This window comes from Rana temporaria, chromosome 7 (genome assembly GCF_905171775.1).
Source record: "Rana temporaria chromosome 7, aRanTem1.1, whole genome shotgun sequence".
Classification (NCBI taxonomy): Eukaryota; Metazoa; Chordata; class Amphibia; order Anura; family Ranidae; genus Rana; species Rana temporaria.
The window spans coordinates 41,727,318-41,742,309 of NC_053495.1; the positions used below are offsets into that span (position 1 = coordinate 41,727,318).

Sequence of the window (14,992 nt, forward strand, 5' to 3'; positions counted from 1 at the left end):
TAAATGTAACCATATTGTTACACTTGGAGGCGCCTCTCTTCTCTTTTATAATCAGTAGACCCTGTTTTTTTTTGCTTCTAATACACTTGTGGAGGCTGCCATTTCTGGATGGATATTTTATGGTTACACAACCTATCACATTGCTATAATCTTTTTATATGGACTATAGACTGAAGGACTTAGGAATAAATGGCTGTGGAACGAATCATTTGAGCTTCTATTATTTCTTATGGGCAAATTCGCTTTGATATACAAGTACTTTGCATTACAAGCTTGCTTCCGGAACGAATTATGCTCGCAATCCAAGGTTTTACTGTAGTCCTAACTAAACTATTGTAACCTGTATAAGAAAGCTTTGAATGCAGCTGAAAGCGACACTGTAAAAGTCACCAATGTCTCACACAGCTGACAGGTTTCGAGATCCAAAGAGCTCATGCCAGCTCCAGGGAATGTACAAAGAAGCAACCAAAGGGACGTCACACAGCAGAAACACAATCCGAATACAAAAGTTTTACAATACAAAACAATTAATAAAGAAACTAAAATGTTTTTTAATTATACAATAGTCTGTTGGTTGCTCTTAAAATCTAACTGAGAGGTGGTTTAAATTATATTCCAAATACAAGGAGGTAAGATGCAGATTTAGCATGGCTCCTCCCAGGCCGTGCCCCTCTTCTCTTTTCTACTCTCTAGCTCCTGCTTTTTTTTTTCTTTGCTTCTAATCCCCTTGTGGAGGCTGGCATTTGTTGTTGGAACATTTGAGAACCAGCTCTCAATTTTTTGTTGTTGGAGATTCCGACAGCAAATGTCCGATGGAACCTACACACGGTCAGAATTTACGACTACAAGCTCCCATCGAACATTTGTTGTCGGAAATTCTGAGCGTGTGTACGCGGCATAATTGTATGGCATTTAGACATTGTCCTTGTTTGGGTGTAGTCCAGGCTCCTCCCAAAAACTACTGATAGGTATATTGGCCCTAGTTTGTGGTAGAGATTAAGCCCATGTTCACACATAAGCAGTTTAGAGTGTTTTTCTAGAAGCACTTCAACACCAAACATGAGGAATACTATTATCCTTCGGGGCCCATTCACAAACTGAGTTTCATGTTACATAAAATATGTTGCTTGAGTTTTAAAAAAGTACATAAGCTTCTTTGGGGCAGAATCTCACATTTTTGGTTCCTGTAGAGTTCAATGTGAACACCTGATAATACACTTGTTAATGCAATTTCTCCCTGTTCTTCTCCTAGTGACTAGCTTCCCATTGGCTAATAAAACACTTCAAAAACTTGTGAAGAAGCTCAAGTCAAGTATGAACCTAGCCTTAGACAGTGAGCCCCTGAATGGGGCATGAATTGATGTATATGGTACTAGCTACTCTGTGAAACACTGTATAACATGTCAATACTATAAAAACTCATAAAATATATAAAAATGGGGAAACTGGAATCTCCAAGTGGGGTGTGAACAGAGTATAGAACTACAGTAGGGAAATGTTACTTCTGGAACTTCTAAGAGCTAAACAAAGCTTCCGAATGGCTCCCGCAACCAAACATTCCCTCTAAATGAAAGTGAATCAAAACCCAAACATTTAAACAAAGTATGTTGCTGCACATGTTCCTGTAAAATCAAAAAGTGTAACCCTTTTGTTCTATATTTCTTGCTTTCAACTAACATATACCATCAAGGTGTATGCAGAGACACTTCCTTTCCTAGGGTGACAACGTTTAGGGGCAATGCCATTTAATGTGTTCCTGTCACCAGTGAGAACTCACCAGCTTCAGGATATCTTAGGAGCACACATGCAGGAAATGTAACTCTAACCTGCTTGCATGTCTTGCTCCCTTGCTGGCTGGATTAGTGGGGCGGCACTCTTTTGCCTACGACTTTTTTCTGTAAGTTTGTAGCATCTCTGCAGAAAGGGAATGATACCTTGCTGCTGAAGCAGGCTAGGAGGCAACACATGCAAAGTAGATATACATCCTTGCATTTTTCAGCAATAGCAAGTTACAGGATCGCTAATGTGACATGGCACTGAGTTCAGGTGTATCAATGGTACCCTTTCCTGTGCACTCCTTGGAGTAAAACAGCCATGCCAACACCCCATGTGCTGGTACATTCTGCCATAGTCACTGCGCTAAATCTGTCAATTGTATCTACAATTAGAGCTTGCACTCATCCATAGGAAGTTTCTACATAGACTCTACAGCATGTGTACAGTGCAGTAAGAGACATAATGGACAAAGTAAAGAGAAAGCTGTATTTTTAAACCCCAAAATATTCAGTATTACTAACTGTATGCTCAAAATGTTCGTCAAAAGTATTAGTTTGTAAAAGTTAAGTTGTACCTGGAATAATTCCATGTGTGGAGATTAGGTTAGGTAAAGGGAATACTACTTTCACTGCACATATACTGAATGCGACAACACCAGTCACGACATGCGCTAGGGGTTAAGTGCTTATATTAAAGACCACTTCTGCGACCAACCAAAGAATGGTCAGATACAGGCCAATTTTTGGATTTTCATATTGACAAATTAGTGAATACATAAAAAAAAATATCATGGGATAAATAATTTGTTTAAAAAGTTTGTTTGCCAGGTATATTTTTTAGTATTTTTTACTGATATATGTGGTCATTTAGCAGCTGGAGCGGGCGAAACTGCAAACCTGCTAGAAAATGACTGGACAAATATTTTGCTGAAAATTTTATGATTCGCTTAAGTGTATTCCCGGGCCTGTAACTCATTACTGATCATTTACAAACAGTCATTTAACTACTATGATGATATTAAGTCTTTCAGTTTAAAAAAATTGGATATCAGCGTTGCATGGCCAACCCAAAGCTAAACCCAAACTCAATGTTGATAAAATATCCCCATATACCTGCTGTGATCTTTTACCCTGGCTCAAATGATCATCCGTTTGTGCACAAAAGATCTGTTGCTCATTTATGGAAAATCAAGGCGTTGTATAATTGGAAGAAACGATTTTTAAAGATCAATCAAGATCTCTTTGAGTGACAATACAGAGTTTTGTTACTTGTAACTGCACAATATTGATCATATTTTAATTCTTAAATTGCCATTTATCGCTACTGATTCTTGTACGCGCCACACTGCTAGCAAAAAATTGGCCATGGCCATTAATCCTTATACAGAACTCTGCACTCTATTATTGTATTGAGTTTAAGAATTCCTAAAGGCAAGGCGCCATGTTAATTAACTCTTAATGCACCAACTATCTACTATTGTCACATATCCAATATAAAGGACGTTAGAACTGCATGTCACAGACTTATCGGCAAAAACAGTTCATCAAAATGGTTTGTGGGTCTTTGACACACGCCTTTAATCTGGGAAAAGGTGCAGCTTTTGCCGCCGCACTGATAATCTCTGTTTCACCTTGCTCATTACAGCCTGCAATAATTTCAACTTAGACAGATTCCTCAAGTTTGTACATGACTTCTTTGGGTTATTACCCAGCTGTGCGGCTGAGCGGGGAGATAACCACAGCCCCAGCCTCTTATCTGTAATGATGTAATACATCCGAGCTCTGGGTCGAGATGATTGGGGAATAATGGGATTGGAAGAACTGCGGAGATGACAATACGGCTGTGCCTCCTGACGCCTGTACTGTGCAATCCTCTGATACATACAAGCCGGGGGAATACGAAAATAAACACTAATATGGTCTTGGAATTAAGTTAGCCATTTCCACTCTACCAGCTGTTAGTAGCTAGGAACAGGAACCCAAATAGGCAAACCCATCGTGCCCCGTGAAAAAAAAAAAATCCTGGATGCCACTGCTAGACAGTCTGTTCGTTCTGTCGGATTTTGCAATTACGTATAATGACTTAATTAACCAGTTATTTTTAGATTCCACGATATAATAAAGGCTGATTGCATGGAGGGAGAATCTCCACCCGACTGTGCTATCGATATAGCTCTCCCAACGCGCAAAACTGCTGCAATCAGTAGTGAGCATCAATACAGCGCTTACCTTCTGCAGAAGCTGGGAACCTGAGTACTTAGCAGCTATGGATTTGATCTCCCCACCGAACGCCGAGGCCCAAAGCTTCACCCTAGCAGGACAAGACATAGAGAGAGATGTAGTATACCGGCATCACACGGATAGTAGCATAAACCACGAAAAAGCTTAGTTACACGCATCATAAATATCAAGACAGTTAAGCTACTTGCAAAACCAAAGCATTAATACATCTAGCTCCCAAGAAAAGGTAAGGCCTTTCTCATCTGTCTCTTTCCTATGCTGCAGTTGTGATCTTTTTTTTTTAACTATAACAATGAAGATTTAGCTTTAACTCCCCTTAGAAATTACACTGTTAGCTGTGCTAAGATCCGCTTCATTCACCACCAATTTAATGCCACAACGGATGCGGATAAAAATGACAGTATCAGAAGGACGCCTGCAAAATCGGAAAGCAAGGTCAAAAATTCTACAGCAGGTAAATGATCCGGAGGTGGCAAGAGGGAACAAAAAGCCATATTCGGCTCCCCGCCTGACTGCTTTTAATGGGGGGACATTAAAACAGCTCTTGGAAAAAAAATAGCTGCAGTCTCACAAACTTGCTTCACAACAGATAAGTTTACGCCACATCCTCAGTCATAAAAAAAAATACGCAAGGCTGCGAAAAAAAAAAAAAGGAGACTTGTCACTTACATAGATAAGGGGATCTGCTGTTCCGATCCAATCGCTGGCTTTAGTGTCGTATGCAAAGCTATCCAGAAGAAAAAGAAAAAGATTCCAAAAGCTAGAGGAAAAGTGAAAATGCCTTGCATGGTTCCTTGTCTCATGTCGGTAGAGGTTGGTACAGTAAAATGAAAGCACGGGCTGATATTCGGTTTCCCCCTTGAAGAGCAGTTTGGAAGGGATCTATGCTGATCATTGATCATCCATCCTAGAACGGTCCATGGGATTGTGGTGTAAGAGTGTGAGGAGAAGCCTGTGATGACTTGAAAAGTTGTGTCCTTGGTAACAGGAAGCGTGATGTACCAGCACTGCAGCCTCGTGCGTTCTACTCCTGTACAACTCTGCAGTAAGAGCAGTGCACTGGAGTTACTTCCCTGACCTACTGCGAGACTGGAGTGCTCTTAGCTGCAAGGAAAGCAGACTATTGATTCCAACTGTGCAGTCTGTCCTCTCACAATTACTGCTCACTTTACAAATGGGAAGCTGCCTCCAGGTCTCCTTTATGTTGCCGGTAACCTCGAGCCTTCATCCCATATCAAGTCTAGTGCTGCTTCACTGGAGCAAGAACAGGCATTAATGGAAAAGTGCTGACAAATAGGAAAAAAAAAGGAAAGAAGGGAACTTGTGCGAGATGGACCAAGCGTATAATATACAATAAAACAAGACTAGGAGGACAGGAATTAAAGGAAGAGTTGACAAGGAGAGCAGTTATAAGGCAAGTGGATCTTCTCGGAGGGACGGTCTTGCTCAGTAGTTGCTTGGGGGGGGGGGGGGTTATGTTGACAGCGATTGAGGATGGTTGTGGTGGGGGGCTGACACAAGGGACAATGAACACCCACCGGAGACAAGAGAGTTCCCCCAATTCATTCAGTGCCGTACTGCATAGAAGCTTTTGTTGTGTGAACAAGCAGGCTACATCCAGCCGAGAAGCAGCTTGCTGACAAAGTGGAGAGGAAGCCGTGGATGAGAAGCGAAACCTCGCTGACATGTCATGTTGGGATCGCAGGCAGTTTTCCAGTGACAAGGACAATCACCCGGCTCGCCTCAATTAAGTCGTATGTAGCCTGTCCCTGTGCATAGAGGCACGTTGCATCCTATCACAGCTGCAGCAGCAGCTGCTGCTTGGAGAAATCTGGAACTTAAACGCTTATGAATGAAAGGGAAAGAAAGACAGCCTTTGCTAGATCAATGCAGGCTAAGTGACTTGAGCCTATGAATAAATTATTAATTTTGGTTTGAGGAGGAATCCCTTTGGTAGACTAAGCATCAGATCTCTCCCATAAAAAAAAAAAAAATGCTCAGCAGCTCTAGAGAATTTTTTTTTTCCCCGTTATTAATCCAAACACTTATTCCTTTTTGCTTGTCTGACTCACTACTCTTCTTTTATTATTGTGCATTCCTTTCAAGGCGTGCATGCTGAGCCTCCATTAATCTAACAGCTCACAAAATGCCACGATTATTTGCAATTAGCATATTACTATGGTGAGATCTGTTCACATTAGCGTAAAAGATCATGTATATTATTTAACCCATGTGCTGCTGAGAGATATTATCCCCTGCAGCAAAGTTTGGAAGACCTTTCTAAGCAATGGGGATGGTTGCATACATACACAACACCGGTTTTCAGAGATTGTATGCAAATAGGAGTCCTCATTATAACAGATTATTAGCTATCCATGACATGCAGGTCTGGATGATGCCTTTTGCTGCAATTGGACTGACATTTTCAGGTTCATTTACTTGGGAGGTCAACAGCGTCAGGGTCAAAGGTCAAGGCAGGGGCGAGATGGATATAGCTTATAACAAAGAATGCTTAACCCAGACATTCGATTATAAAAATTCAGACATACACTTTCTTTAAAAGCATCAACCTCTGCCTTCCTTAAAAAAAAAAAGCATTTAACATACCAAAAGCAAGACTTAGAAAAGTTTAGATGAGTAACATAAACTTTATCCTAAATCACATAAGGAATATTTGACTGTATTATAGAAAAGGTGAACATCAATGCAAACATCATCCAAATGTATTGCACTTACAGATGCGTTGAGGTTGCACTATTGGAGTCAGATGGTCTATCCACCTAAAAATTCACAAAGATGTGTCTCACTTTTTAAAGCCATCTCTCTTGCTACTGTACCAAGCAGATACAATCTTTCAACTTAAAAAAAGGCAGATAGTGTGTAGATTAACTGTCAGTCTTTTGAACTTTCACAGTTACACTGGCTGTAGACGGGTCTATGGAGTGATTTTCCTGATGACGATCATCGCTTGCAATTATCAAGTCTTTGCCTTTCTGCTTTTGAGTGATAACAAAGTCCCATAAGATTGAAAAATTGTAGTAATTCCTAGCTCCTTTTTCATGGTCAGTTTAGCAATAGGCACCAGTACCACAACTCAAGGTGAGATCAGCATCAGCATTGGAAGGTTAGACTGTAAAAAAAGAGTATAGTGATACTTTAAAGATATACAAAAACTATAAATAGGGCCAACTATGCCTTATCAACCCTCAAAAAAACAATAACACTAGTAATGGTGCCATCTTACACATATCATATCCCCAATGATTTTTCAAAAACTGAGCTCCTATAATGTAATAAAGCTGACAATATTTGCCCTGTGTTAAGTGTGTGCATATGGGCACATTGGCCCAGATTCTCGTAGATGGGCGTAAAACTGCGGCGGTGTAACGTATGTCATTTACGTTACGCCGCCGCAAGTTTTACAGGCAAGTGCTTTTTTCACAAAGCACTTGCCTGTAAAGTTGCGGCGGCGTAGCGTAAATCACCCGGCGCAAGCCCGCCTAATTCAAATTAGGCAGGTAGGGGGCGTATAGCATTTAAATTAAGCGCGTTCCCGCGCTGAACGTAATCCGCATGCGCCGTCCCTAAAATTTCCTGACGTGCATTGCGCTAAATGACGTCGCAAGAACGTCATTGGTTTCAACGTGATGGCGTCCAGCCCCATTCACGGACGACTTACGCAAGCAACGTAAATTTTAAAATTTGGACACGGGAACGACGGCCATACTTAACATTGGTTGCCCCTCATATAGCAGGGGCAAGTTTACGTGTCGCAAATCTAATGTAAACATCGTAACTTCACTGCGTCGACCGCGTGTAAGTTCGGGAATTTGCGTATTTTGCTAATTTGCATACTCGACGGGGAAAACGACGGAGACGACACCTAGCGGCAAAAAAAAAAAATGCATTTAAGATCCGACAGCGTAAGAGCCTTACGCCTGTCGGATCTAATGGATATCTATGCGTAACTGATTCTAAGAGTCAGTCGCATAGATACGACGGCCCAGATTATGACTTACGACGGCGTACATTGCGTTGCGCCGTCGTAAGCCCTTTGAGAATCTGGGCCATTATTTTTAGAGTTCTGGGCTGCATATAAGCCTCTCATTCAATGCAGAAAAAAAAGGAAAGAAGTAATAGCTAGGTATATATAATTTTAAAGGCTAATTTTAGTCCAAGATTTTTTGTTTTTGTTTTGGGTAGGGTAAGAACTATCTTTTTTATTCTTTCTGTGTCAATGCCAAGGAGATTTTCCTTTACATCCCATACCTATGACAAGGGACCAAGAAATGATAATAAACCTATACGACTGTAATTGACAGTTGCAAAAACACATTCATTTTGGTAGCGTGGGAAAGAGCTAGAATAGATCAGGTCTGTATTGCAATATGTAGCATCCTTTGCCCATGACCCCTATGCCTTTTATTTCTTGTCGTGGTGTCAAAGGGCTCAAAAATTAGAGCAATACCCCAAATAGAGACACAGACAGTAGTCAAACCCCAAGAAAAGCTTGAACCCTTCCCTGCTTAAACCAAAAGTAACAAAAACATTTTAGGCTGGAGATGGGCTTTAAAGCAAATCTGTGGCTAGGCTTTGCCCAATCACGTATCTACGTATCTACATATTATTACAATCAGGAAATGAGCTTTAAAACAAATCCTCAATAACAATCCCTCACTGACTGCAGACACTGTGGAGCAATGCATTCTCAAAGTTAGCATCAAAAGCACTAAAATACTTCTCTCAGCAGCTTAGCTCCCCCCAATCCCTCTTCCAGCAATGACTGGGTGGCCTTCCAGCCTTCTAATCTCTAATATGAACACAATAGAGGGGGTCTGGGAGGGAGGAGCTGAGCTACTGAGAGAGGTCTTGAGGACTTCAGTGCTTCTGATGTGAATTTTGAGGATGAATTGCTACACGGTGCCTGCAGCTACAGAGGTCAGCAAGGGTTGGTTTAGGCTCATTTAGGCTTTGTTTAGTTCAGGGCATTGCGGGAAAACTTGCAGAATCATGTGCTTTCCACATGCACAAACACGGTGTCCCTTTGCAGACACACATTGGTGCATCTTTCAAACACACTCACACAAAAGCACTGTAGTGCCATCCATTTTGATGCAGTGTAATTTTTAAAATGGTGCAGGCATTATTTTGCTTATTTCTCCTGCACAGGGCAGCCAAATGAAATGAATCAGCTGCCCTAAACGTAATATGCAGGAATACATGAAAATTGTGCATGCTCAGCCGCACCTACATAGTGTGAATGGAGCCTCACAGCTTGTTAAAGTGGATATAAACCCTCCATACACCCAGTGAAGTAAACAGCCTCAGATGATACAGGAATAAACCAAATCTCCCTACATAGGTTTAACATGTATATCTGCTGTCTTCACATTTATATACGGTTTAGAAAGTTCAGATTGTGTTAGGAAATGTTCTCTTTCTGTTTAACACAGAGTGTGATGTCTGGACATACAGCCAAGATAGCTAACATTGCTGATTGGAGGAAAGGCACACACCTTCTCTCTTCATAGGCAGAGACTCTCAGAGGTGTTTTGTAATAGGGCCAGCTCCCCGCTAATCTATTTTAGCAACCTCCCCTGACAGAAGATTCAGGCTGCTGTTGTCTAAAGTGTCAGAGACAGGCTGATAACAGAGGAATGGTTCAGGAGAGAGCTACAGGACTTAGCTCATTGGAGAGAGATAACAAAATACTGCAGATATATGTGCCCAGCTCAAATTTCATGAATCAGGTTTCCATCCACTTTAAAGTGGAGGTTCACCCTAAAACAATTATATGACATTACATCCAGCATACTTGCGACATGAACAGTATGCTGGTATTTTTTTTTTTTTTCGCCGTACATACCGTTATATTGTTATTTTCCCCCCGGCTTCCAGGTTCTGATTCCCGCGGGACTGGGCGTTCCTATTCAGGAGGTAGATGATTGAGGTCTGGTGAAAAACTTCCCAAGGTGCATCACCAGTTTTCCGTAAATACCTGACCTGCGAGTCGACTCTATACGGCGCCTGCGCCCACCGTGTAGGGCTAACTGCGCAGGCGCCATATAGAGCCGACTCACAGGTCGGCTATTCACGGAAAACTGGTGACGCGCCTTATGCGCCTTGGGAAGTTTTTCACCAGACGTCAATCATCTACCTCCTGAATAGGAACGTCCAGTCCCGCGGGAATCAGAACCCGGAAGCCGGGGGGAAAATAACAATATAACGGTATGTACGGCGAGAAAAAAAAATTACCAGCATACTGTTCATGTCGCAAGTATGCTGGATGTAATGATATATAATTGTTTCAGGGTGAACCTCCACTTTTAGAATAAGTATACGCGCATCCAGAGTCTAGCCATTGGTTCACTTTAAAGGAATCCCATGCTTGGAGATATGTGAAGTTGCCACTGCTGACTTGGGGGCAGATCCACAGACAGAGTACGCCGGCGTATCTACTGATACGCCGTCGTACTTTCAAATTACCGCGTCTTATCTTTGGTTTGAATCCTCAAACCAAGATACGACGGCATCTGGGTTAGATCCGACAGGTATACGTCCTCGTACGCCTTTCGGATCTAAGATGCAATACTTTGGCGTCCGCTGGGTGGCATTCACGTCTTTTTCCTCGTTGGGTATGCAAATTAGCTATTTCGGACGATCCACGAACGTACGAGCGGCCGGCGCATTTTTTTACGGCGTCTCTAGTCGGCTTTTTCCGGCGTATAGTTAAAGCTGGTATTTTGCGCCGTATAGTTAGACTTGCCATGTCAAGTATGGCCGTCGTTCCCGCGTCGAAATTTGAATTTTTTTTATTTTTTGCGTAAGTCGTCCGTGAATCGGGATGGACGTAATTCACGTCTAAGTTAAAAAAATGATGTTGTTGCGTCATTTAGCGCAATGCACGGCGGGAAATTTAGAAACGGAGCATGCGCAGTTCATTCGGCGCGGGGACGCGCTTCATTTAATAGCCGATTTGAATTCCGCAGCCACTACGCCGCCGTAACTTACGGCGCAAAATCTTTAAGGATTCGAAATTACGCCAGGTAAGGTACGGCGTCGTAGCGTATTTCTGATACGCTGCGCCAATCTATTTCTATGTGGATCTGGCCCTTGGTTTTTAAAAGTGCAAACTCCACAGCTTTTCTTTCCGGTTCTCAGATTTATTATCAGGGGACGACTAACCTGGAATAAGAATGCAGTCAATGAAGATTGAAAAGTATGAGCTCCCATCCTACATGCTTATTCAGAGTCAGTAACCCGCTACCTAGTAAAGCAGCCCTGCAGCATACACTAAAGCAATGATAGCCTATGTGTTGCTCTCTTCACAAGTTGAATAAATCTCTGCATTTTCATTAGATCCAAGTTCTTCTTTGAAAATTTACACAAGAGTAATGTTTTATACGCACCGATTGTGCAGAATTTGCAAAATGTATATAAATATATATATATACTAAAGATTCCTCCAGCAGTGCCTTTAATGCAAGCTAGACATCGGAACGCCAGGTGCACTGATAACCTACAGGCAAAATGTACAGATATGCATGGATGACTTACCATGTATAATGAATTACTCGCCTCCTTGCACACAAACTGCACACAGAGTATCTCCTTCCCTTTATTCTAAACGGAAAAAAACAAAAGAATTACTGTAAGGTTGGACATATATTTTTTTTTTCCATGGATTTCACTGCTGGTATGCGTCACAATTCAGAATATTCCACCCACTGGAAAGTTGGGTCTGTATATGTATAGCGTGCTAATTTTAACCTTGTTTTTGCTGCATGTTGGACTTTGCTGTTCAGCTGTGTGAACACTCAATTAATTAGTGGCTAATCTGCAATATTCCATAGATTGTGAGGATGCACGCGCCTGTTTGCTAAAATTAGTGAGCCAGAGCTTCCTGGGATAAAATCAATTAAGCAGAGAGGAAACATCGAAAGGCAAACGGGCTGACGCGCTTGAATATTTTATGACACTACAGGAACAGCGTAACGTATGGCTGAGAGAGCTAGTAAGTGTAAGCTTGGTAAGTGGACATTGTCTATGATTATTAACGATGATTACTGATTTGCTGCCCTCTCTCAGCTAATCATGAGGTTTAAATGCACAGCAAATGTTGCTTGATGATACATATAGTAATACATTAGAACTGATTGATGAAAATTGGGGGGGGGGGGGGGGGGGGGTGAGAGTGTAAAGCAGCTAACCAAAGACCGGCTGTCATTTTCTAAAGCAAGTTAGAAAGGAAAAATATAGTTGGCCAATAAGACAAAAGCACAATCTCCTTTAACCACTTAAGCCCCGGACCATATTGCTGCCTAAAGACCCAAGGGGTTTTTACAGTTCGGGACTGCGTCGCTTTAACAGACAATTGCGCGGTCGTGCGACGTGGCTCCCAAACAAAATTGGCGTCCTTTTTTCCCCACAAATAGAGCTTTCTTTTGGTGGTATTTGATCACCTCTGCGGTTTTTATTTTTTGCGCTATAAACAAAAATAGAGCGACAATTTAAAACAAAATGCAATATTTTTTACTTTTTGCTGTAATAAATATCCCCCAAAAACATATATAAAAATGTTTTTTTTCCTCAGTTTAGGCCGATACGTATTCTTCTACCTATTTTTGGTAAAAAAATTTATAGCGTTTACAAAATAGGGGATAGTTTTATTGCATTTTTATTATTTTTTTTTTTTTTACTACTAATGGCGGCGATCAGCGATTTTTTTCGTGACTGCGACATTATGGCGGACACTTCGGACAATTTTGACACATTTTTGGGACCATTGTCATTTTCACAGCAAAAAATGAGTTTCAATTGCATTGTTTATTGTGAAAATGACAGTTGCAGTTTGGGAGTTAACCACAGGGGGCGCTGTAGGAGTTAGTGTTCACTTAGTGTGTGTTTACAACTGTAGGGGGGTGTGGCTGTAGGACTGACGTCATTGATCGAGTCTCCCTATATAAGGGATCACTCGATCGATGCAGCGCCATAGTGAAGCACGGGGAAGCCGTGTTTACATACGGCTCTCCCCGTTCTTCAGCTCCGGGGAGCGATCGCGACTATAAACGAATAGCCGCGCCGTCATCCCGGATCGCTCCCCGCAGGAATCCGACCGCCACATGTAGCGGGGAGGGGGGTCCCGATCGGACCCCCCACCCGCTAGAAGGCAAGGACGTACATGTACGCCCATTTGCCTGTATGTGCCATTCTGTGGACGTACATATACATGCGGCGCTCGGGAAGTGGTTAAAGGGGTTGTAAAGGTACAATTTTTTTTCTTCCTAAATAGCTTCCTTTACCTTAGTGCAGTCCTCCTTCACTTACCTCATCCTTCCATTTTGCTTTTAAATGTCCTTATTTCTTCTGAGAAACCCTCACTTCCTGTTCTTCTGTCTGTAACTACACACAGTAATGCAAGGCTTTCTCCCTGGTGTGGAGTGTCGTGCTCACCCCCTCCCTTGGACTACTGGAGAGTCAGGACGCTTTCTACATTGCAGATAGAGAAAGGAGCTGTGTGTTAGTGGGCGTCCTGACTCTCCTGCAGTCCAAGGGAGGGGGCGAGCACGACACTCCACACCAGGGAGAAAGCCTTGCATTACGGTGTGGAGTTACAGACAGAAGAACAGAAAGTGAGGATTTCTCAGAAGAAATAAGGACATTTAAAAGCAAAATGGAAGGATGAGGTAAGTGAAGGAGGACTGCACTAAGGTAAAGGAAGCTATTTAGGAAACAAAATTGTACATTTACAACCCCATTAGGCCAGTTTCTAGACATCAGTGTGACCAGGAGGGGGAGGATACAAGTCCTGTCACCCTGCAAAAGGAGAGAATCATCAGTGATCGGTCTTAATTACAGGAAGCTACTGTCCCCTGTCCCCCCAAGAACCCAAAATTTGGCTAAAATACAATATATACATTTCCATATTATGAGTACTTATGTTATTTCCTTTTCTTATTTTAATCATGTACCAGCTTCCACCCAAAAAGTCCTGAGGAAGCTATTTTCTGCGAAACCAGTTCACAAGAAGACATGAAGGAGTTTTATGGATTTTACCAACTGATACTCTTATACAATTTGTGGCTACACTATATTTAACCTTTAATCCTAAAGCTCTTGTATCTATTTCTGTTGACCCTGTTTGCTAATAGGGTGTCCTTGTGTGTTACATGTTATCGTATTTTAACTTTTGTAATAAAGAAACTTTTGTATTGTTAAACCATTGCATTGTATTGTGCTAGTAAATTCCGCCATATTTTGATGGAGTTTTTTTTTTTTTAACTCATTCAATCCTTTTGTATAATTAATGGATGTTGGCATAGTTGGGGTCTTTCCTTCCTATGTACAGAGACAACGTTTCATACTGGATTACTGTACTGATCTGAAAAATATGATACACAGATTAAAGAAGGAATACAAACAACTAGGGTTGAGCGAACCCGAACTGTAAATTTCGGCTTCGGTACGGACTTTGGGTTTTTCCCGGACCCAAACCCGAATAATTGGAAAAAGTTTGGGTCCGGGATCGGAGTTCGGGAAAAACCCATGTTGAGGGCATGTGGCCTGGTGCGGTTCAGGAGAGGGGGGGCCGCACTCTGTCCCCCCCTCTTTTCTGCGGCCGGCCAGCCAGGTCAACGTGCTCGGATAACGGGTCTGGTTATGGATATTTAGGGGGAACCACACGTATTTTTTTTTTTAAATTGACGGCGGGGTTCCCCTTAATATCCATACCAGACCTAAAGGGTCTGGTTATTGAATTTGCGGGGACCTCCGCGCATTTTTTTTTCTAAAAGTCCGTGTCCCATTGACTATAATGGGGTTCGGAGTTCGGGTTCAGGTTCGGGTTCCCGAACCCGAACTTTTTTTTTAAAGTTCGGGTTCGGACCCGAACCCGAACATCCAGGTGTCCGCTCAACTCTACAAACGACTCTTGTTTTTAGATAATATTTGAGTATCAACTCAGCTTTGAGGAAGGT

General features: G+C 42.0%; 1 protein-coding gene and 1 long non-coding RNA gene across 5 annotated transcripts in view; one reads left to right on the plus strand and one right to left on the minus strand.

The window, feature by feature from the left end:
* CACNA2D3 (calcium voltage-gated channel auxiliary subunit alpha2delta 3) overlaps nucleotides 1-5,896 on the minus strand; it is a 1,177,822-nt gene extending 1,171,926 nt beyond the window's left edge. The window contains exons 1-2 of one of the 3 annotated variants that reach the window (XM_040359261.1): nucleotides 4,686-5,896; nucleotides 4,005-4,086 (exon numbers count right to left, since the gene is read on the minus strand). In XM_040359261.1, coding sequence (XP_040215195.1) covers nucleotides 4,005-4,086; nucleotides 4,686-4,918 — 315 coding nt within the window. In that variant the 5' untranslated portion in view covers nucleotides 4,919-5,896. The remainder of the gene's footprint in view (nucleotides 1-4,004; nucleotides 4,087-4,685) is intronic. The other 2 variants (XM_040359262.1, XM_040359264.1) reach the window with 2 other exon arrangements.
* On the plus strand, nucleotides 3,595-14,235 carry LOC120945246. 2 transcript variants are annotated; one of them, XR_005750548.1, is made up of 3 exons: nucleotides 3,595-4,242; nucleotides 11,870-12,045; nucleotides 13,991-14,235. It is a non-coding gene; the product is annotated as an uncharacterized LOC120945246 (long non-coding RNA). The 2 variants fall into 2 exon arrangements; XR_005750547.1 differs by lacking the exon at nucleotides 3,595-4,242 and having other exon boundaries at nucleotides 11,764-12,045.
* The last annotated feature ends 757 nt before the right edge of the window (nucleotides 14,236-14,992 follow it).